At 44.0% G+C, this 23801-nt stretch overlaps 1 protein-coding gene across 10 annotated transcripts in view; it reads right to left on the bottom strand.

Annotated features, from left to right (window-relative positions):
- Positions 1-23801, bottom strand: part of LOC137371289 (spermatogenesis-associated protein 13-like) — a 413876-nt gene that overhangs the window by 371370 nt on the left and 18705 nt on the right. For all 10 annotated transcript variants that reach the window (XM_068033612.1, XM_068033614.1, XM_068033620.1 and 7 more), the window contains one exon: positions 15969-16004. In XM_068033612.1, coding sequence (XP_067889713.1) covers positions 15969-16004 — 36 coding nt within the window. The remainder of the gene's footprint in view (positions 1-15968; positions 16005-23801) is intronic.

The following is a 23801-nucleotide window of genomic DNA, read 5'->3' as shown; positions in this document are numbered from 1 at the left end:
ACATGAGTATGTCTTTAACAAATATCATTTGACAAAAAGTAGTGAAAAGAACAATTTATTTCTTCTTCTGTCCTACAAACTTTCAATTAACCTATCTGGCTTCTTTCTTTTTCTTTCTGTCTGGGCTTATTCTTCCATTTCCATTAGCTTGACTCTGCTCTCCCAAAGTCTCAGACTGTGTCAACCCTCAACTTTGACTGCCAACTCCACTTAATAGTTGGGACTGTGAAATTGATCAAAGACCCTGACTCACTTTCCTCTACTGGTGGATTCTGCGATACCAGCAAATGTTCAGTTTCTTTGTGACTCTCACTTCCATTCTGACTTTCTCTTGGGACTGTGGGATCTTGGATTATAGGAGGTTTCTCATGCTCTCCCCACATCAGATTTGCTCTTTTAAGCAAATAATCTACACAACACTGACAGAGTCTCTCACCAACCCACACTAGATATGTGAACACACTTAGTCTTTTTACAACTCTAAACACATATTTCTCCTCATCACCTCAGTGGCTTTTCACCATGACCTTCTGACCAGCACCGAACTCTCCAAGTTTCATGCTTTGAGTATCATGACTCATCTTCACTCTGTCTTGCTTTTCTCTATTGACGTCAGGCTTAAGCAAACTAAACCTTGTCCTAGGAGCGTGTTTAAACACTAACTCGGAAGGTGACCAACCTGTCGCAGAGAACAGAAATTTTCTAGCCTGTGTCGAAGAGAAACATGGAAGTTACAACCTAGCTTGTCACCTAGCAAATACTTCTGCAAAGACCTCTTCACAATTTTATACACTTTTATTCTGCACCATTCGATGCTGGGTAATATGATGGTATTAGAGTATGTTCGACTCCATTCTTACTCAAATATTTCAAACTCTGCTGACATAAACTCTGGACCATTATCTGACACCAATACTTACCTTCCAGGAGCGGAACGGAGAGCAGTCCAGTTGTGCCGGAGTTTTGAAAAAAAAAAGTCAGTGACATCACAGGAAACTGCAAGGTGATTGGTTGGTGAGTAACAGCTGTTAGTGCCTGTAAATAGCTTTAAAAAAAATCAGGGAAAGTTTTTTTTTTAAAAACCTTAAAACCTACCATATAAGTGATAAGGTTAGTACTACTAAAGTGTGTTACTTTAATTAGTGTAATTTATTGAGGACTTTAGATTGTAGTGGGTAGTGTTTGGAATAGAACGAGGCCCCTAGCATAATTAGTATTTTTTAATTAAAGGGAGTGCTCGCACCCACAATATACTCCACCTGCCCTATGTGGGAAATCAGGGACGCTTCCAGTGTCCCCGACGACCATGTGAGCAGCAAGTGTATCCATCTGCAGTTACTAGCTACCTGCATTATGGAGCTGGAGCTGCGGATGGATTCACTGTAGAGCATCCGCGATGCTGAGATCGTCGAGGATAGCACGTTTAGCAAGGTGGTCACACCGCAGGCAAATGCTGCAAAGGAAGGAAGGGAATAGGTGACCACCAGGCAGAGAAGAGGAAGGCAGGTAGTGCAGCCCTATGACCAACCCCTCTCTAACAGATATACCACTTTGGATATTGTTGGGGGAGATGGCTCAGGGGAAAGCAGCAAGAGCCAAGTTCATGTCACCATGGATGACTCTGCTGCACAGGAGGAGAGGAAAAGGAGTGGCAGGGCTTTAGTGATAAAGGATTCAATTGTAAGGGGAACAGACGGGCGTTTCTGTGGCTGCAAATGAGATTCCAGGATGGTATGTTGCCTCCCTGGTGCTAGGGTCAAGGATGTCGCAGAGCGGCTGCACGACATTCTGAATGGGGAGGGTGAAGAGTCAGAGGTCGTGGTACACATTGGTACCAACGACATAGGTAGAAAGAGGAATAATTCAGGGAGCTAGGTAGCAGATTAAAAAGTAGGACCTCAAAGGCTGTAATCTCTGGATTATTCCCGGTGCCACGTGCTAGCGAGTATAGGAATAGCAGGATACAGGAGATGAATGCGTGGCTGAGGAGATGGCGCAGGAGGGAGAGCTTGAGTTTCCTGCATCACTGGGTCTGTTTCTGGCAAAGGTGGGACCTGTTCAAGTTGGATGGGTTGCACATGAACCCGAACGGGACCAACATCCTTGCTGGGAGGTTTGCTAGTGCTGCTGGGGGGAGATTAAACTAACTTGGCAGGGGGATGGGATACAGAGTGGAGGTACAGTAGGGGGTGATGCACAGTCAAATATAGAAGAGAAAGTGAGTCAGTCTGGAAGGCAGAGCAAATATAGACCTGTTAACGCACAAGCGAATAATGCAAGTCTGGATTGCATCAATTTTAACGCAAGGAGTCTTACAGGTAAGGCAGATGAATTGAGGGTGTTGATTAACACATGTGATTATGATATTATTGCGATCACAGAGACATGGTTGAGGGAAGGGCAAGACTGGCAGAATCTTCAGGCATGACAGGGGAGAGTGTAAAAGAGGAGGTGGCATTACTGCAGTAAGGAGGGATGATATCTTAGAAGGTTCCTCAAATGAGGCCATGTGGGTGGAACTTAAAAACAAAAAGGGAACAATCACTTGGCTGGAAGTGTACTACAGGCCTCCAAACACAGTCAGGGAGAGATAGAGGAACAGATACGTAGGCAAATCTCAGAGGTGTAAAAATAATAGGGTAATAATAGTAGGGGATTTCAACTTCCCCAATATCGACTGGGATAGTCTGAGTGCAAAAAGCTTAAAAGGGGGCGGAATTCTTCAAGTGCATACAGGAGAGCGTTTTGAGCCAGTACGTAGAAAGTCAAAGAACAAAGAACAGTACAACACAGGAACAGGCCATTCGGCCCTCCAAGCCTGCGCCAATCTTGATGCCTGCCTAAACTAAAACCTTCTGCACTTCTGGGGACCGTATCCCACTATTCCCTTCCTATTCATGTATTTGTCAAGATGCCTCTTAAACATCGCTATTGTATCTGCTTCCACCACCTCCCCCGGCAGAAAGTTCCAGGCACTCACCACCCTCTGTGTAAAGAACTTGCCTCGCACATCCCCTCTAAACTTTGCCCCTCTCACCTTAAACCTATGTCCCCTGGTAACTGACTCTTCCACCCTGGGAAAAAGCTTCTGACTATCCACTCTGTCCATGCCGCTCATAACTTTGTAAACCTCTATCATGTCGCCCCTCCACCTCCATCGTTCCAGTGAAAACAATCCGAGTTTATCCAACCTCTCCTCATAGCTAATGCCCTCCAGACCAGGCAATATCCTGATAAACCTCCTCTGTACCCTCTCCAAAGCCTCCACGTCCTTCTGGTAGTGTGGTGACGAGAATTGCACGCAATATTCTAAGTGTGGCCTAAGTAAAGTTCTGCACAGCTGCAGCATGACTTGCCAATTCTTATACTCTATGCCCCGACCGATGAAGGCAAACATGCCGTATGCCTTCTTGACTACCTTATCCACCTGCGTTGCCACTTTCAGTGACCTGTGGACCTGTACGCCCAGATCTCTCTGCCTGTCAATACTCCTAAGGGTTCTGCCATTTACTGTATACTTCCCACCTGCCAAAATGCATTACCTCACATTTATCCGGATTAAACTCCATCTGCTATTTCTCCGCTCAAGTCTCCAACCAATCTATATCCTGCTGTATCCTCTGACAATCCTCAACACTATCCGCAACTCCACCAACCTTTGTGTCGTCCGCAAACTTACTAATCAGAACAGCTACATTTTCCTCCAAATCATTTATATATACTACAAACAGCAAAGGTCCCAGCACTGATCCCTGCGGAACACCACTAGTCACATCCCTCCATTCAGAAAAGCACCCTTACACTGCTACCCTCTGTCTTCTATGACAGAGCCAGTTCTGTATCCATCTTGCCAGCTCATCTCTGATCCCGCGTGACTTCACTTTTTGCACCAGTCTGCCATGAGGGACCTTGTCAAAGGCTTTACTGAAGTCCATATAGACAACATCCACTGCCCTTTCTTCATCAATCATCTTCGTCACTTCCTCAAAAAACTCAATCAAATTAGTGAGACACAACCTCCCCTTCACAAAGCCATGCTGCCTCTCACTAATAAGTTTGTTTGTTTCCAAATGGGAGTAAATCCTGTCCCGAAGAATCCTCTCTAATAATTTCCCTACCACTGATGTAAGGCTCACCGGCCTATAATTTCCTGGATTATCCTTGCTACCCTTCTTAAACAAAGGAACAACATTGGCTATTCTCCTGTCCTCTGGGACCTCACCTGTAGCCAATGAGGATGCAAAGATTTCTATCAAGGCCCCAGCAATTTCTTCCCTTGCCTCCCTCAGTATTCTGGGGTAGATCCCATCAGGCCCTGGGGATTTATCGACCTGAATGCTTTGCAAGACACCCAACACCTCTTTTTTGATAATGAGATGACTGAGACTATCTACACTCCCTTCCCTAGGCTCATCATCCACCAAGTCTTTCTCTTTGGTGAATACTGATGCAAAGTACTCATTTAGTACCTCGCCCATTTCCTCTGGCTCCACACGTAGATTCCCTTCTCTGTCCTTGAGTGGGCCAACCCTTTCCCTAGTTTCCCTCTTGCTCTTTATATACGTATAAAAAGCCTCGGGATTTTCCTTAATCCTGTTTGCCAATGACTTTTCATGACCCCTTTTAGCCCTCCTGACTCCTTGCTTAAGTTCCTTCCTACTGTCTTTATATTCCTCAAGGGATTCATCTGTTCCTAGCCTTCCAGCCCTTACGAATGCTTCCTTTTTCTTTTTGACTAGACTCACAATATCCCGCGATATCCAAGGTTCCCGAAACTTGCCAAACTTATCCTTCTTCCTCACAGGAACATGCTGGTCCTGGATTCTAATCAACTGATATTTGAAAGACTCCCACATGTCAGATGTTGATTTACCCTCAAACAGCCGCCCCCAATCTAAATTCTTCAGTTCCTGCCTAATATTGTTATAATTTGCCTTCCCCCAATTTAGCACCTTCACCCGAGGACTACTCTTTTAAGGTACTTATGGATAAGGATAACTTACGGAATTATGGTCACTGTTCCCAAAATGCTCCCCTACTGAAACGTCGACCACCTGGCCGGGCTCATTCCCCAATACCAGGTCCCATACAGCCCCATCCCTCGTTGGACTATCTACATATTGTTTCAAGAGGCCCTCCTGGATGCTCCTCACAAATTCTGCCCCATCCAAGCCCCTGGCACTAAGTGAGTCCCAGTCAATATAGGGGAAGTTAAAATCACCCACCACTACAACCCTGTTACCTTTACATCTTCCCAAAATCTGTCTACATATCTGCTCCTCTACCTCCTGCTGGCTTTTGGGAGGCCTGTAGTAAACCCCCACATCGTGACTGCACCCTTCCTATTCCTGAGCTCCACCCATATTGCCTCGCTGCACGACCCCTCCGAGGTGTCCTCCCGCAGTACAGCTGTGATATTCTCCTCAAGTAATGCAACACCCCAACCCCTTTTACATCCCCCTCTATCCCGCCTGAAGCTTCTAAATCCTGGAACATTTAGCTGCCAATCCTGTCCTTCCCTCAACCAAGTCTCTGTAATAGCAACATCATAGTTCCAAGTACTAATCCAAGCTCTAAAATTCATCTGCCTTACCTGTTATACTTCTCGCATTGAAACAAATGCACTTCAGACCACCAGTCCCGCTGTGCTCCGCAACATCTCCCTGCCTGCTCTTCCTCTCAGTCTTACTGGCCTTATTTACTAGTTCCCCCTCATTTATTTCACTTGCTGTCCTACTGCTCTGGTTCCCACCCCCCCGCCACACTAGTTTAAACCCTCCCGAGTGACGCTAGCAAACCTCGCAGCCAGGATATTTGTGCCCCTCCAGTTTAGATGCAACCCGTCCTTCTTGTACAGGTCCCATCTGTCCCTAAAGAGATCCCAATGGTCCAGATATCTGAAACCCTCCCTTCTACACCAGCTGTTCAGCCACGTGTTTAGCTGCACTATCCTCCTGTTTCTCGCCTCACTGGCACGTGGCACAGGGAGTAATCCCGAGCTTACAACTCTGGAGGTCCTGTCTTTTAACATTCTACCTAACTCCCCCTGCAGGACCTCATCACTCTTCCTGCCTATGTCATTGGTACCGATGTGTACCACAATGTCTGGCTGTTCACCCACCCCCTTCAGTATGCCCCCTGTCTGTTCAGAGACATCCCTGACCCTGGCACCAGGGAGGCAACATACCATCCTGGAGTCCTACGAGAAAGGGCAGTACTGGACCTAATCCTAGGAAATGAAGCCAGACAAGTGGTAGAAGTATCAGTGAGTGAGCATTTCGGGAATAATTACCTTAAATCTTTCAGAGTTATTGTCGTTATGGAAAAGGACAAAGAGGGACTGGAAATAAAAGTACTGAATTGGGGGAAGGCCGATTTCAATGTGATAAAACAGGATCTGGCCAAAGTGGACTGGGAGTAGCTACTTGTAGGAAAGTCTACATCAGACCAGTGGGAGTCATTCAAAAATGAATGAGTGAGGAGTTCAGGGCCAACATGTTCCCATAAAGGTGAAGGGTAGGACCAACAAGTCCAGGGATCCTGGATGTCAAGGGATATAGAGGATTGGATAAGGAAGAAAAAAGAGGCTTATGGCAGATTCAAAGCACTGAAAACAGCAGAGGCCCTGGAGGAGTATAGAAAGTGTAGGGGAGTACTTAAAAAATTAGAAGAGCGAAGAGAACACATGAAAAAACACTGGCGGACAAGGTAAGGGAAAATCCCAAGTCGTCTTATAAGTATATTAAGGGCAAGAGGATAACCAGGGCAAGAATAGGGCCCATTAGGGACCAGAGTGGCAATCTGTGTGTGGAGCCAGAGGACATAGGTGAGGTTTTAAATGATTACTTTTCATCTGTGTTCACTATGGAGAGGGACAATGTAGGTGTAGAGATCAGGGAGGGGGATTGTGATATACTTGAACAAATTACCATTGAAAGGGAAGTAGTATTAGCTGTTTTAGCAGGCTTAAAAAGGTGGATAAATCACCAGGCCCAGATGAGATGTATCCCAGGCTGCTATGTGAGGCAAGGGAGGAGATAGCAGGGGCTCGGACACAAACTTTCAAATCCTCTCTGGCCACAGGAGAGGTACCAGAGGACTGGAGGACAGCAAATGTGGTACCATTATTCAAGGAGGTAGCAGGGATAAACCAGGTAGTTACAAGCCAGTGAGTCTAACATCAGTGGAAAAATTCTGAGGGACAGGATTAATCTCCACTTGGCGAGGCAGGGATTGATCAGGGATAGTCAGCATGGCTTTGTCAGGGGGAGATCGTGTCTATCAAACCTGATTGAAATTTGAGGTGAGGTGACTACATGTGTATGTGAGGGTAAAGCAGTTGATGTAGTAGACATGGACTTCAGTAAGGTTTTTGATAAGGTCCCACATGGGAGATTGGTTCAGGTGGTAAAAAACCCTGGGATTCAGGGCAATTTGGATCCAAAATTGGCTTAGTGGCAGGAGGCAGAGGGTGATGGTCAAGGGTTGTTTTTGTGATTGGAAGCCTGTGACCAGTGGTGTACAGCAGGGATCAGTGCTGGGACCCTTGCTGTTTGTAGTGTACATTAATGAGTTAGACATGAATATAGGAGGTATGATCAATCAGTAAGTTTGCAGATGACACAAAAATTGGTGGTGTTGTAAATAGTGAGGAGGAAAGCCTCAGATTACAGGACGATATAGATGGGCTGGTAAGATGGGCGGAGCAGTGGCAAATGGAATTTAATCCTGAGAAGTGTGGGGTGATGCATTTTGGGAGGACTAATAAAGCAAGGGAATATTCAATGGATAGTAGGACCCTAGGAAGTACAGAAGGACCTTGGTGTACTTGTCCGTAGATCACTGAAGGCAGCAGCACAGGTAGATAAAGGTGTTTTTTTAAAAAATTATTTCATAGGATGTGGCCGTCGCAGGCATTTATTGCCCATCCCGAATTGCCCTTGAACTGAGTGGCTTGCTAGGCTATTTCGAGGGCCTGTAAGAGTCAACCACATTGCTGTGGATCTGGAGTCACATGTAGGCCAGACCAGGTAAGGACAGCAGATTTCCTTCCCTAAAAAACATTAGTGAACCAGATGGGTTTTTTTTTTTACAACAATCGACAATAGTTTCATGGACATTAGACTAGCTTTAAATTCCAGATTTATTAATGGAATTCAAATTCCACCTTCTGCCGTGGTGGGATTCGAACCCATGTCCCCACAGCAATACCTGGGTCTCTGGGTTACTGGTCCAGTGACAACACCAGTACGCCACTGCCTCCCCTTAGGAAGGCATATGGGATACTTGCCTTTATTAGCCGAGGCATAGAATATAAGAGCAGGGAAGTTATGATGGAGCTGTATAAAATGTTAGTTAGGCCACAGCCGGAGTACTGTGTACAGTTCTGGGCACCACACTATAGGAAGGATGTGATTGCACTGGAGAGGGTGCAGAGTAGATTCACCAGGACGTTGCCTGGGCTGGAGTATTTCAGCTGTGAAGAGAGACTGGATGGGCTAGAGTTGTTTTCCTTAGAGCAGAGAGGCTGAGGGGGTCCTGATTTGAGGTATACAAAATTATGAGAGGCATAGATAGGGTAGATAGGAAGAAACTTTTTCCCTTAGCGGAGGGGTCAATAACCAGGGGGCATAAATTTAAGGTAAGGGGCAGGAGTTTAGAGGGGATTTGAGGAAAGATTTTTCACCCAGAGGGTGGTTGGAATCTGGAACACACTACCTGAAGGGGTGGTAGAGGCAGGAACCCTCACAACATTTAAGAAGTATTTAGATGAGCACTTGAAACGCCATAGCATACAATTAGAATAGATAGGTGCTTGATGGACAGCACAGACAAGATGGGCCGAAGGGCCTGTTTCTGTGCTGTATAACGGACTTCCAGCAACCCATAAATTGCATACCAATTTCTCAAAACCTCAATAGTTTTGGCACTTGTAATTTCGGGCATAGACTCAACATTTAACCACTAGCTATAATTATTGACCTAAGCAAAATATTCTTTCCCTTCTACTTCAAAGAAATCGAAATGTACCCGTTCCCACGGTTTTCCTGTGTTTGACCATGGAATGAAAGGAACATTGGTTGGATCATTTTTCATTCTGGAGACATGCTTCACAACTTTTCACCAGCTCTTCAATATCTCTATCTACCTTTGGATACCAAAAATAGCTTTCTACTACTTTCATAAGGACTATCCCTGCATGCTCTTGATGAAGTTCCTCTCAATCTCTGCCGAAACCTTGGTGGAATAATGACTCTTAAACCCCATAGGAGACAGCCTTGATTTACACTTAGTAGATTTCTACATGTGAAATAATCCTGCAATTGCTCATCATCACACTCTTTAGACCAGCCTTTCATGACATAATTGAGAATTTTACTGAGCACCACATCCTTGTGGGTTTCTTCAGAAATTATTCTGGCAGACACTGACATGTCATTTGTGTATGTAGAGTAATTTATAGGCAACCCATGGGATAAAAATGAATCAGTCTTCACAGGAAATCTCGAAAGAACATCTGCATTTGTCTGATCTACTGACTTACAATATTTAAAGATCGTACTGATGAACCATCAAAATCGGCGCCCATTTCAGAAGCCGTGCTACCGCTAGAGATAGGGATTCTTGGAACCAAATATGATTGTAAGGGCTTGGTGGCCAGTTAAACAAAGCGAACTTTCTACCGTACAGCTATTTATGGAACTTTGTAACACCATATATGATCGCTAATGCCTCTTTCTCAACTTTTGAGTAATTTTGCTCCAATTTTGTTAAAAGTATGTGAAGCATATGCTACAGGCTTCTCCACACATCTTCCACTATGTGAGATAACACCAAACCTAAACCGTGGTGAGGCATCGCATGATAAAACCAATGCTTTCTTTGGATCATAGTGTCAAAATAGCATCACTCGTCAGTACTTTCTTCACTTTCTCAAATGCTTTGTGATACTCCAGAGACCATTCTCAATCTATTCCATCTTTGAGGTTGATACAATGGAGCAAATGTATTAGCCAAGTCTGGGATGAACTGAGGAATTGTTGTGTATTATTCTATGAAAGTTCTAAGTTCTTATTCTCTGGACGCTTTGCTTTTCAGAATCACAGAATTGCTACAGCTCAGAAGGAGGCCATTTGTCCCATCGTGTCTGCACCAGCCCTCCGAATGAGCAATTTAGTTAGTACCATTCACCCGCCTTCTCCCTCTAACCCTGCACATTCTTTTCTTCAGATAACAGTCTAATTCCCTTTTGAATGCCTTTCGAATGGACCAGTTTGCTTTTTGAAAAGCCACAATGGATGCGGCCCATTCACCTTTTTAATTAGGCTGCGTTTGCTGAAAATGCAACCATTATGCAATGCCACTCGCTCCCACGTTTGATCGTTCTCCATGGGCCGTCTGAAGAAGCAATGCAGGCCACGAAGTGTGGCGGGGTGACGTAGGAGCGAGTAGCCAAGCAGAGAGAAGTGGAGCGGCCTCGAGCTGGGGAGAGGGTGCCGAAGTGGGAAGCAAGCGGCCGGTGAGTGTGGTGGTGCAAAGAGAGGAACAAATTAGCAAGGTGGGGGGGGGGGGAAAAGAGGGAGGAGCTGCGAGGTCTGTAGCGAGCAGCTGGGGGGGGTGGGGGGGGGGGGGAGCAGCCAGTGGGGAGGAGGGGGAAGGGGGAGAAGCAGGGATCGAGCACCAGCCGCAAAAGTTGCTGGATACCCGATGATGCTTTACCGCGCATGCGCAAAGACTGACCAGGCACGGATACATTATGACGTCATCCCACGCATGCACCACTTAGTCCTGGCAAGACATAGGCTGTACATGTGCGCAGCTTGGAGCGCTCTGATGTCGGCGGGCCACTGAGTTTTCAAGAGTCCCGTGGTTTTAATTACCCGCTGTTCTTTCAAATCAATCAATCCATCGCTTTACTTACTGCTTCTAACTGTGCATAAGGCACTGGCCTAGCTTTGCAAAATGTCAGCTGCACACGGTCCTTTATCTTGACTTCAGCCTTTTGATCCCTAATTTTATCATTTGGTCCTCCTTAGAATCACAGAAAGGTTAAGGCACAATAAGAGGTCATTCAGCCCATCGTGTCTGCGCCAGCTAAAAAAAAAATTAGCCGCCCCATCTAATCCCACCTTCCAGCACCTGCTCCGTAGCCTTGCAGATTACAGAACTTCAGGTGCAGGTACCTTTTAAATGACTGGGGGGTTTCTGCCTCTACCACCGATCTGGGCAGTGAATTCCAGATACCCACCACCATCTTGATGAAAAAGTTTTCCCTCATGTCCCCTCTAATCCTTCTACCAATCACCTTAAATCTGTGCCCCATGGTAATTGAGCTCTCCGCTAGGGAAACAGCTCCTTCCTGTCCACTCTATCTAGGCCCCTCAGAATTTTGTACACCTCAATTAAGTCACCCCTCAGCCTCCTCTGTAATAAGGAAAACAACGCTCGCCGATCCAATCTTTCCACATAGCTGCAATATGAGCCCTGGCTACATTCTTGTAAATCTTCTCTGTATTCTCTCCAGAGCGATTATGTCCTTCCTATAATGTGGTGAACAGAATTGTATGCAATACTCCAGCTGTGGCCTAACCAACGTTTTATACAGGTCCAGCATTACAACCCTGCTTTTGTTTTCAATACCTCGGCCAATAAAGGAAAGCACTCCATATGCTATCTTCACCACTCTATCTACTGGTCCTGCCCCTTTCAGAGAACTGTGGAAATGCACTCCAAGGTCTCTCACTTTCTCTACCCCTCTCAATATCCTCCCGTGTACTGTGTTCCCTTGCATTGTTTGCCCTCCATAAATGCATTACCTCAATGGATTGAATTCCATTTGTCACTTTTCCGCCCACTCAACCATTGATATCATTCTGGAGTCTACAGCTAAACTCTTCACGATCAACTACACAGTCACTTTTTGTGTCATCTGCAAATTTCCCAATCATGCCTCCCACATTTAAAGTTCAAATCATTAATATATACCACAAACAGCAAAGGATCCAACACGGAGCCTTGTGCAACGCCATTGGAATCAGCCTTCCATTTGCAAAAACATCCAACCATTACCCTTCGTTCCCTGTCACGGAGCCAATTTTGGATCCAACTCACCACATTCCCCTATATCCCATGGGCTTTTAAACTTTCCTGACCAGTCTGCCATCGGGACCTTGTCAAATGCCTTACTAAAATCCATGTATACAACATCCACTGCACTACCCTCATCAATCCTCCTTGATATTTCCTCAAAAAATTCAATTAAGTTAGCAAAACATGACAGTCCCGTAACAAATCCATGCTGACTATCCCTGATTATTCCATGCCCAAGTGACAGTATATCCTATTTCAGAATTGATTCTAATAATTTGCCCACCACTGAGGTCAGACTGACTAGCCTATAATTATTTGGCCTATCCGTCGCACACTTGTTAAACAATGCTACAACATTCGCAGACCTCCAATCCTCTGATACCCGCCTGCATCTAGTGAGGATTTGAAGATGATCCTCAGAGAATCCACTATTTTCTTCCTGGCTTCCTTTAACAGCCTAGGATACAATCCATCCAGCCCAGGTGATTTATCCACTTTCAAGGATATCAAACCCTCTAGTACTTCCTCTCTTGTTATGCTTACCGTATCTAATATTTCACATTCCTCCTCTTTAACTACAATGTCTGCATCATCTCTCTCCTTTGAGAAGAGGAAGTACTCATTAAGAACCCTGCCCACATCATCTGCATCCACGCATAAGTTACTGATAGGGCCTACCCTTTCCTTGGTTAACTTCTTGCTCTTACTGTACTGATAAAACATCTTTGGGTTTTCCTTGATTTTACCTGCCAATATTTTTTCATGTCCTCGCTTTGCTTTCCTAATTTCCATTTTTACATTCTGCACTTTCTTAACTCCTCTAGGCTTTCTAAAGTTTGAAGTTTTTTGTGACTGTCATAAGTTTTTTTTTCTGCTTTATCTTATCCTGTATGCTTACAGATAACCAGGGGGCTCTAGATTTGGCAGTACCACCCTTTTTCTTTGTGGGAACATGGCTACACTGTGCCTGTAAAATCTCGCTTTCAAATGCCTCCCACTTGTTTGCCACTGATTTTTCTTCAAGTAGCTGTTTCCAGTCCACTTTCGTCAGATCACCTCAACATAAAATTTGCCTTCCCCCAATTTAGAACTTTTACTCCTCTTCTGTTTTTATCCTTTTCCATAATAATGCCAAACCTAATTGTATTATGGTCACTAAAAGTACTTGCCCAGCTTCATTTCCCAAGACTAAATCTAGAATTGCGCCTCCTCTCATTGGGCTTGTTACGTGCGGGCTAAAATAGTTCTCTTGAATGCAGTTCAAGAGTTTTGTGTCTTCTGTGCCCTTCACACTGTTTGTATCCCAGTTGATATAAAGGTAGTTATTATTGCCCTATTGTTTTTGCACGCAGAAATTTGCCTACATATTTGTTGTTCTACCTCTTATGGCCTCATTTGATGATTCACTTAGCATATCATCCCTCCTCACAGCTGCAATTGATTGTTTAACCAATAATGCTATACCCCCTCCTTTTTTTAAAATCGCCCTCTCTATCCTGCCTGAAAATAGCTGAACACTAATTGCAGACACATGAAGCAATCTTTCAAATCGCTCAAACTTCCTCAAAATCCACATTGGAAGTTCCAAAAAGTGTGTCAGAATGTTCTTCAGACTGTAATCTCTCGAATGAAATGTAAAAAAGAATCAATCCCATCTTTTCATCGTCGTGTTTCTGTTGTGTATTCACAAAGTAAAACTACAGGAGGTCTTTGCTGGGAGCAGCCAAGTTGAAACTTTTTATTTACACCTCCCAACAGAGAGGGCAGTACACAAAATTCTCAATATTACAACACAATCAACCAGTTTAAATACAGTATACTATGCAAACTTTAAACATAACAAAAGTCAGTATATTAGATAGCATTTACAGGACAGAAACAACCATTCTGACAGACAGATTGTTTACGCTCCATCATTTTGAGGCTTTCAGTCACTTCAATATACTGTGACAATCAAATTACTCAGAAGGATAGTTTGCTTCACTAGTATTCACTTTACAAGTTGTTCAGCTGCTACAGGCACTCAGTCCTATATTCACATGAATGCATTTACTACAACTGACCAGTCCCTTCATGCAGTCTCAGTTTCAAACTTGAGAAACACTTTGCTGCTCCATTTAAACAGGTCAATAAGCAACTCACTAGACCCAGAACAGTGTACATGTGAACTTTTGGCTTCCTTTTTTTCAAAAAAGTTACTTATTACCTCCCTGAATAACATGCATTTTCTTGAGTCAGCTATTCACAAAGACAAATAATGGTGCCCTTGGTTATTTTAATAATTACTACAGCAGTACTGTACAGAGAGAAATGAGTTTGTAAGAAAAAATATTTTTAAAATATAGAGCAGGTTTAAAAGGATATGGTCACCCTGTTAAAGTGACAAGTATTTTGCCAGATTTGAAAGCTAAAACAAAAAGCTACTTTATCATTCAACATATCTGCAAGTAATTTAAAGAAACATCAATTTTTAAATAAAAATGTGAAATCAGCATGATGATAGTTTATAGTCCAACAAATATGAAATTTTCCAACAAATATGGTCATAGCTGAAACCCATTGGGGACATAGGTCATACACAGAAAAATACAAAGTGGTAAATAAAGGCCATGTATGTATCACCAATTATTTTTAAAGAGTATTCTCAGATTTTGTCAAACTCCCTAAACAGTTTAGGTGGCAAATGCCAAATGAGCTATTTCCTCAGCATCCATATACATGTACTTCCACCAAGGATTGCTAGAAAACAATTGAAAGTATAAATTTACCCCATTCACTCCAAGTCGATGGATGCTGAGGGCAATGTATATTTCCACTCATTTGAGTCAAGGGTGGGAGTCAGTTGCCAGCATTCGCCAGAGCTGGCGGGCAGCCATAAAGACAGGGCTAAATTGTGGCGAGTCGAAGAGACTTAGTAGTTGGCAGGAAAAAAGACAGAGGCGCAAGGGAAGAGCCAACTGTGCAACAGCCCCAACAAACAAATTTCTCTGCAGCACCTGTGGAAGAGCCTGTCACTCCAGAATTGGCCTTTATAGCCACTCCAGGCGCTGCTTCACAAACCACTGACCACCTCCAGGCGCGTATCCATTGTCTCTCGAGATAAGGAGGCCCAAAAGAAGAAGAATAGCACAGGAATTATGTTTTGCTGTTTACTCCCTCTGTAAAGTAGTCTCAGAGTAAGAATGTGTAAGCGGAATGTGTAAGGGTAGCATAGGACAGATAGAGGTAGAGATCCATGGCAGTCAACCTTCTGGGAAGATGATGATACCAATGAACAAACAAATGATCGTGGTGTACTATGCCATACAGTGTATTTACCTGCTAATCCACAAGAGCAACAGTTCAAAACTTTTTTCCAAAGCAGGAGACTTTTTTTTTTGTCAATTTTTCTCCCTCCACATCCCCAGGAGACCTCAAGTCCTTGCTGAGATACAGTATCCCAAATAGCAGAAGTGTTCCAGTATCTTACCCAAGAGACCAATCATTAAGTATGAGCCTAATTGGTTTGTTTTAACAATCTAGTTAATATTGGTTCCCATCACACCCATGCCTGGCCCTATGTTTAATTTTCCAAGCTGGGGTAGAGGAGCTAAATAATCATCAGGAGTAGGGACTACACTCATTTTGACCCTCTCTTGTCCAGGCCAATTATAGCATTCCAACCGCTGCCCCAGTTGGGACCAGCTAGTCACCACAGAATTGATATCACACCTGAAACCTTCTGGTTTTCTACACACTAGACTATATCAGGTGAGACACAACAGGGGAAATTATAAAACAGTGTCTGAATAAAGCAGTTTTCCCTGCTTTAAAAAGGGAAAACAAGTCCATTCCATATCCTTAGTTATCAATAAATCTCAAATTCAAGTTTATCTTACCAAGTCTGGAGCACTGACAGCCCGACCAGTGAATCCCTGAAAAGGAAAATATGTAGTTTTTTAGATCAGTGTTAAGTCTACTTGCACAAAACTAAATGCAGAATAATGGATAACGTACAGATGAACATCTGAAAACTGACACCTAAATACCTCACTCAAAATTACATTTAAATGGTCATGGTGGCTCTACATATGTCACCTACGAAATTGACCTACAGCAAGTCCAAGTTATGAAATGTTTATATTCCAAAAGAGAAGGTATTAAAATACAAAAACTATTACATCATGCAATTTATTTATTTTTATTTCTCCAATATCTCCTCCCAGAGAGTGCTAAGGCGCCATGTTATTTTTGCTCAACTGTATCTGGCCAATAAAGGGGAACTGCTGAAAGATGGGATGGGAGGGGGAGAATGTCCTGGTGGCTGGAATTTTAATGATATAAAACTACTAGCTTTAGTGCCTTTGTTACAAAAGAAAACCGAGCTTTTTCAAAAGCGAATAACTTTAAGCTCTGAAATTAGTCTTCATTATAAGCTTGTGCTCTCAAACTGCCATTTGTATCCCAGAATAAAATTGTTGCCAATTATGTAAATTACCAAAATATTGATATGATCCATGAAACTCATTTTGCACTTTTGTACACATGGATGGAGAGGCCACATGCTTGATTTGTAAGCAGTTGTGGCGAAAGAATACAACATTCAAAAACACTATGAAGCAAACCATTTTCTGAAGGGCAAATTTCTGAAGAACTGCAAGCTAACAGCCAATAACCTGCAGAAATAGTGGGGTTGAAATCCAAGCATGCACCAGAAGCCTGTGGCTCATCCAAAATTGGGCCTTAACACTAAAGGCAAGCTGCTGCCGCCTGTCATACCTCCAGAGGCAGCATCCCTGATTATTGGGGAGTCAGGTTTGGGCCTGCTGTATTGTAGGAAAGTCCCACAAGGTGGGATGGTAGAAAATGCAGGAGGGCTGAGTATGACTAGCAGCCAGTAACAATAGTGCTGTTGAGTTTTGTGATTTTTATTTTGGGTGGGGGGGGGGGGGGGAGAAGGAATGGGGAAGGGGCTTCTCCAGCTCCTCTTCTTACTTAAAGGGGCAGAATTCAGAGATCACTCGGTGGAACCTACGCAATAGAATCATTGATCCCCACCAAAGTTATGGTGGGGCATCCCAACATAGTCTCAACACTGGTTTCACATTTCCTTCAAGAATATTCAAACTTGCAGATTCTGCAACATTACGATTCCTCGCTTCTCTCCAATCTCCCTTCGTGCGCTCTCCAAGCTCATCTCAGTGAGCACAGTGGTTAGCACCGCAGCCTCACAGCTCCAGTGACCCGGGTTCAATTCTGGGTACTGCCTGTGTGGAGTTTGCAAGTTCTCCCTGTGTCTGCGTGGGTTTCCTCCCACATGCCAAAGACTTGCAGGTTGATAGGTAAATTGGCCATTATAAATTGCCCCTAGTATAGGTAGGTGGTAGGGGAATATAGGGACAGGTGAGGATGTGGTAGGAATATGGGATTAGTGTAGGATTAGTATAAATGGGCGGTTAATGGTCCGCACAGACTCGGTGGGCCGAAGGGCCTGTTTCAGTGCTGTATATCTAAATCTAAAATATCCATGAGACCTAACTCCTGCTCCCTCGAGCCTATTCCCACAAAACTGCTGGCCAACCACCTTTCCATCCTGGCTCTCACACGAGTTGATATTGTTAATAGTCTCTCTCCCTTAAGGTACTGTGCCCCCTCCTTCAAATCTGCCATCAGCACCTTTCTTCTCAAATATCCAATCCTTGACCCCTCCAGCCTTACAAACTACCATCCGATCTCCAACGTCCCTTTCTCTCTCCAAAGTCCTTGAACGTGCCAACACCTCCTAGATCCATGACCATCTTTCCCGGAACTGCAATTTTTAATCCCTCCAATCAGGTTTTCATTCTGACACAGTACTCAAATGGGACGTAAAGTCACAAATGATACCCCTCCTCTTCCTTCTCAGCCTGTCTTTAGCCTTTTGTCAGGTTGACCACACTATCCTCCCTCAACAGCTCTCGACCATCATTCAGCTGGGTGGAATTGCACTATCTATCCAGTCATAGAAGAGGAGAATTACCTGCAATGACTTCGCTTCCTGCTCCCAAGGATCTATCCTTTGCCCCCTCCTATTTCTCACTTACATGCTGCCCCTTGATGAGTTCATCCTAAAACCGTGTCAGTTCCCACTTGTACACTAACAACACTCAACTCTACCTCATACCACCTCCACTATCCTTAAATTGTCAGACTGCTTGCTTGCCTGGCATCCAGTACTGGATGAGCAGAAATTTTCTCCAACTAAATACTGGGAAGACTGAAGCCAATGTCTTTGGTCCTCACTATAAACTCCACTACTCTATCCCTCTCCTTTGCAACTGCCTGAGGCTGAACCAGACTGTTCACAACCTTGGTCACATTTGACTAAGATGAGCGCCCGACCATATATCCGCGCCATCAAAAGACTGACTAGATCCAGCTCTGTAACTTCATCTGACTCCACCCACTCCATGCATCTGTTGTTGCAATCCTCATCGATGACTGTTAGCTCTTGACATGACTATTCCAATATATTCCTGGCCAGCCTCCCACGTTCTACCCTCTGTAAACTTGGTCATTCAGCTGAAGTGGCAAGTGAATGCTTGCCAATGCTCAGTTTGGGTTCCGCCAGGACCACTTGGCACCCAATCTCATTACAGCCTTGGTTGAAACACTGACAAAAGCAGCTAAATTCCAGAGGTGAGGCGAGAGGGACTGCCCTTGACATTAAGGCAGCATTTGGCAGAGTGTGGCATCAAGGAGCCCTAGCAAAGTTGAAGTCAATGGGTATAGAGGAAAAACGCTCTACTGGCTGGAGTCATACCTAGCACGATAAAGTCAGAATCAGATTCATTGCAGCACAGGAGGTAGTCATTTGGCCCATCGAGTCCATGCCAGCTTGGCACAGCAATCCAATCAATTCCGTTCCACTACTCTATCCTTGTAACCCTGCAAGTTTATTTCCCTCACGTACCCATCCAATTTTATTTTGAAATCAATCATGTCTGCTTCCACCACCCTCATAGGCAGCGAGTTCCATTGCCTGTTTATTTCCCCCCCCCACCCAAATTATGCGTGGAGTCAGAGAAAATGGGTGAGATTCTAAACAAGTACTTTGCATCGGTATTCACCGAGGAGAGGGACATGACGGATGTTGAGGTTAGGAACAGATGTTTGATTACTCTAGGTCAAGTCGGCATAAGGAGGGAGGAAGTGTTGGGTATTCTAAAAGGCATTAAGGTGGACAAGTCCCCAGGTCCGGATGGGATCTATCCCAGGTTACTGAGGGAAGCGAGAGAGGAAATAGCTGGGGCCTTAACAGATATCTTTCCAGCATCCTTAAACACGGGTGAGGTCCCGGAGGACTGGAGAATTGCTAATGTTGTCCCCTTGTTTAAGAAGGGTAGCAGGGATAATCCAGGTAATTATAGACCGGTGAGCCTGACGTCAGTGGTAGGGAAGCTGCTGGAGAAGATACTGAGGGATAGGATCTATTCCCATTTGGAAGAAAATGGGCTTATCAGTGATAGGCAACATGGTTTTGTGCAGGGAAGGTCATGTCTTACCAACTTAATAGAATTCTTTGAGGAAGTGACAAAGTTGATTGATGAGGGAAAGGCTGTCGATGTCGTATACATGGACTTCAGTAAGGCATTTGATAAGGTTCCCCATGGTAAGTTGATGGAGAAAGTGAAGTCGCATGGGGTCCAGGGTGTACTAGCTAGATGGATAAAGAACTGGCTGGGCAACAGGAGACAGAGAGTAGCAGTGGAAGGGAGTTTCTCAAAATGGAGACGTGTGACCAGTGGTGTTCCACAGTGCCAGCGGAGGTGGTAGACACAGGCACGATAGCGTCTTTTAAGATGTATCTAGACAGATACATGAATGGGCAGGAAGCAAAGAGATACAGACCCTTAGAAAACAGGTGACAGGTATAGAGGATCTGGATCAGCGTAGGCTTGGAGGGCCAAAGGGCCTGTTCCTGTGCTGTAATTTTCTTTGTTCACCCCCCCATTGCTGACTCCCCCACCAATATCCCGGGGGGTGGAGGGGGGAGGGGGGGGGGGTGGTCACCATTGACCAAAAGCTTAACTGGACCACACATAAATGCTGTGGTTGAGAGCTAGTCAGAGGCTGAGTATTCCGAGGTGAGTGACTCAACACCTAAATCTCCAAAGCCTTTCCACCATTTACAAGTCACAAGTGTGATGGAATATCTCCAATCGCCTGGATGAGTGCAGCTCCAACAATAGTCAAGAAGCTCGACACCATCCAAGATTCAAGCAGCTCACTTGATTGGCACCCCATCCACCACTGTGGCTGCAGTGTGTAGCATCTACAAATGCACTGCAACAACTCACCAAGAGTCCTTTGACAGCACCTCCCAAACCCACAATCTCTACCATCCAAATGGACGAGAACAGCAGATGCACAGGAACACCATAATTTGAAAGTTCCCCTCCAAATCACACACCTTAAAAATGTAATCGCCAGTAGTCACTGGGCCAAAATCCTGGAACTCCCTACCAAACAGCACTGTGGGAGTACCTTCACCACATGCAGTGATTCAAGAAGGCAACTCACCACCACCTTCTCAAGGGCAATAAGCACTGGCATTGCCATCGATATCCACATCCCATGAACAAATAAAAATGGCTCTGTTGCCAGTAAACTAACCGATTTACGTTGGCTCCCAAAAGCCTGGATTTAAAAATTCTCACTCTGGTTTTCAGTGACTTCCATGGCCTCACCCCTCGATACCTCTAAACTCCTCCAGCCCTACAGTGGCGCAGTGGTTAGCACCGCAGCCTCACAGCTCCAGTGATCCGGGTTCAGTTCTGGGTACTGCCTGTGCAGAGTTTGCAAGTTCTCCCTGTGACCGTGTGGGTTTCCGCCGGGTGCTCCGGTTTCCTCCCACAGCCAAAGACTTGCAGGTTGATAGGTAAATTGGCCATTGTAAATTGCCCCTAGTGAGGTAGGTAGTAGGAGAATTGAGGGAAGGTGGGGATGTGGTAGGGAATATGGGATTAATGTAGGATTAATATAAATGGGTGGTTGATGGTCGGCACAGACTTGGTGGGCCGAAGGGCCTGTTTCAGTGCTGTATCGCTCTATGACTCTAACCCTACTGGATATCTGTGCTCACTCCAATTCTGGCCCTAATTTTAATCACTCCACCATTGTCAGCTGTCTTCAGCTGCCAAGGCCCTAAGCTCTGGAATCCCCTCCCTAAACCTCTCTGCCTCTTTTCCCCTCCTTTAAGACGTTCCTTAAAACTTACCCCTGACCAAGCTTTTGGTCATCTGCCCCAATATCTCCTTATGCAGCCTGGTGTCAAATTTTGTTCTGTGAAGTGCCTTGGGACATGTTACTACACTAAAAGGTGCTATATAAAAGTTATTGTTGATTTACAATGCAAATTAAGCTGAATTTTTGGGAAGAGTTATATAGATCCTGCATTTTGAAAACTCAAAAATGAGCCTTGCGCAATTTTCCACCCAATTTTAAACTGGTGCAAAAAAAGGTATGTAGCTCTGCAACAGTTCCAAAATTGAGTTGCTTTTGCTGGATTCTTCCTTTCAAGCTTCCACAAAATCCTAGCAGTCCAGCAGCAAAGAGATTTACATACCTGCAGGGCATTCTTTGAGAAAAGAGAGAGAGAGACACACACACACACACAGAGGAAATAAAACAGTAATGTTAAAAAAGCCTTACACTTCACTGTTTTTCCAATGAATGGGGAGAAGAAAAAGATAGAAAAGAAAAGCATTTTTTTGAAAGAAACAAACATCCCTTTTTATGCTTTAAGTTTATACTCTAAAATGGTAGATCATACTGATTGTAACTAGCAGTGACATGCACATCTACAGCATTATATACTTTTTTTTTCAGGTCACTAGATCTTGTGTTTATAATCCTCTTATATAGATCAAAAGCAAAGCCCAGAACTAGACATTATTTCTTAAACTCAGAATAAACAAGGGACACAGCCAACTGCTTGAACAGTGCAACAAAATTTGGCATGCTCAAATTATGTCACAAATGTTGGGAGAGTTCATTTAGGTCCATTAGCATCAAATACACTGCAAGACAGTTTGATAAGTGGAATAGCTAAGAAAGAAGCCAAGAGAGATCTAGAAATCTTTGTAGACTCAACATGTACAACTAAAGCAGAGCAACAATCAACATCAATAGAATGTTGAACTACATAGCCACAATAACAGAATGCAGGTCAGATGAAGTTGTGTTCAAACTGTGCAATGCTCTGGTCAGACCACACTTTGAATACTACACCTAGTTATGGTCCCCAAGACACAAAGGAGACATTTAGCTGCTGGATACAGTGCAGAGTGAAGCCATTATGTTGATCTCTAATGTCAGGAATCTAAGTTATGAGGAAAGACTGGAGAAACTTGGGCTTTTCAGCCTGGAAAGGAGGCATCTGAGAGATATGATATGATGAGGTAATGAAAAAAAGAGATACAACAGTATATTTAGGATTAAAGAAAAAAAATTGCAGATATACTTGTCTTCTGTATTCACGAAATCAAACAATGTATTCATTCATTCTTGGGAGCAGTGGGTAAGATTATTGAATAGTTTCCTCCAATCTGAATTCTTACATCCCTCAGCTTTACATCATGCATTATATCTAAAGTGAATATATAAGAAATTGTCAATGATCAGATGAACATTTCCCATCCTTGCTGAACATTCTTCTACCTGCTATTTTAGTTTAGATGTTATCCTACCCATGATTTCTCAAGGGTAGCATTGACAAAAGGCCAGTCAGGCTCTCCCAAAAGCTCAGAACATAAATACACAATGTAGTACAATACCAAATCACGGACGCCAGGAGGGTCTTGTCCAGACCACCACTGCCCCAACAACCACCCACTCATCTACAGTCGATATTAATGATGTACACAAAAAGAGATCAAGAGTAATGCATCCAAGTTTGCTGATAATACAAAGATAGGTGGAACGTAAACGGTGAGGAGAACACAAAGAAGCTGCAGAGGGATATAGACAGGTTAAGTGAGTGGGTAACAAGGTGGTAGATGGAGTGTAATGTGGGGAAGTGTGAGGTTATTCACTTTGGTAGGAAGAATAGAAAAGCAGAATTTATTTATTTATTTTTTTTTTTTTTTAAAAAGGCTTTTAAATGTTGATGTCCAGAGAGACTTGGGTGTACTCATACAAGGACCACAAAGATAGCATGCAGGTACAAGCAATTAGGAAGGTAAATGGCAAGTTGGTTTATTGCAAAGGGATTGGAGAACAAGAATAAGGAAGCCTTGCTACTCATTCAGTAAGAGACACTTACCTATCACCCCTGTGCTTACTGACCTACGTTAGCTACCAATCAACAACTTGATTTTAAAATTCTCATCCTCGTTTTCAAATCCATCCACAGCCTCACCCACCCCCCTTATCTTTGCAATCTCCTCCAGCTCCACAACCCTCATATCTGTGCTCATCTAATCCTGGCCTCGAGCATCCATTTTAACTGCTCCAGTGGTGACTGTGCCTTCAGCTGTGTCGGCCATCAGCTTTAGAATACCCTCCCTACACTTCTCTTCCTCTCTACCTCACCTTCCTCCTTAAATCACTCCTTAATATTTATCTCTGAACAAGCTTTTGGTTATCTGGGCCAATATCTCCTTAAGTGACTTGGTATCATATTTTGTTTTATACTGCTTCTGTGATGTGCCTTGGGACATTTTGTTTCAGGTTCTACATAACAAGTTGTT

Source organism: Heterodontus francisci, chromosome 6, assembly GCF_036365525.1.
Source record: "Heterodontus francisci isolate sHetFra1 chromosome 6, sHetFra1.hap1, whole genome shotgun sequence".
NCBI lineage: Eukaryota > Metazoa > Chordata > Chondrichthyes > Heterodontiformes > Heterodontidae > Heterodontus > Heterodontus francisci.
The sequence above is the reverse complement of the archived record's forward strand: the minus strand, read 5'-3'. Positions and strand labels throughout refer to the sequence as shown.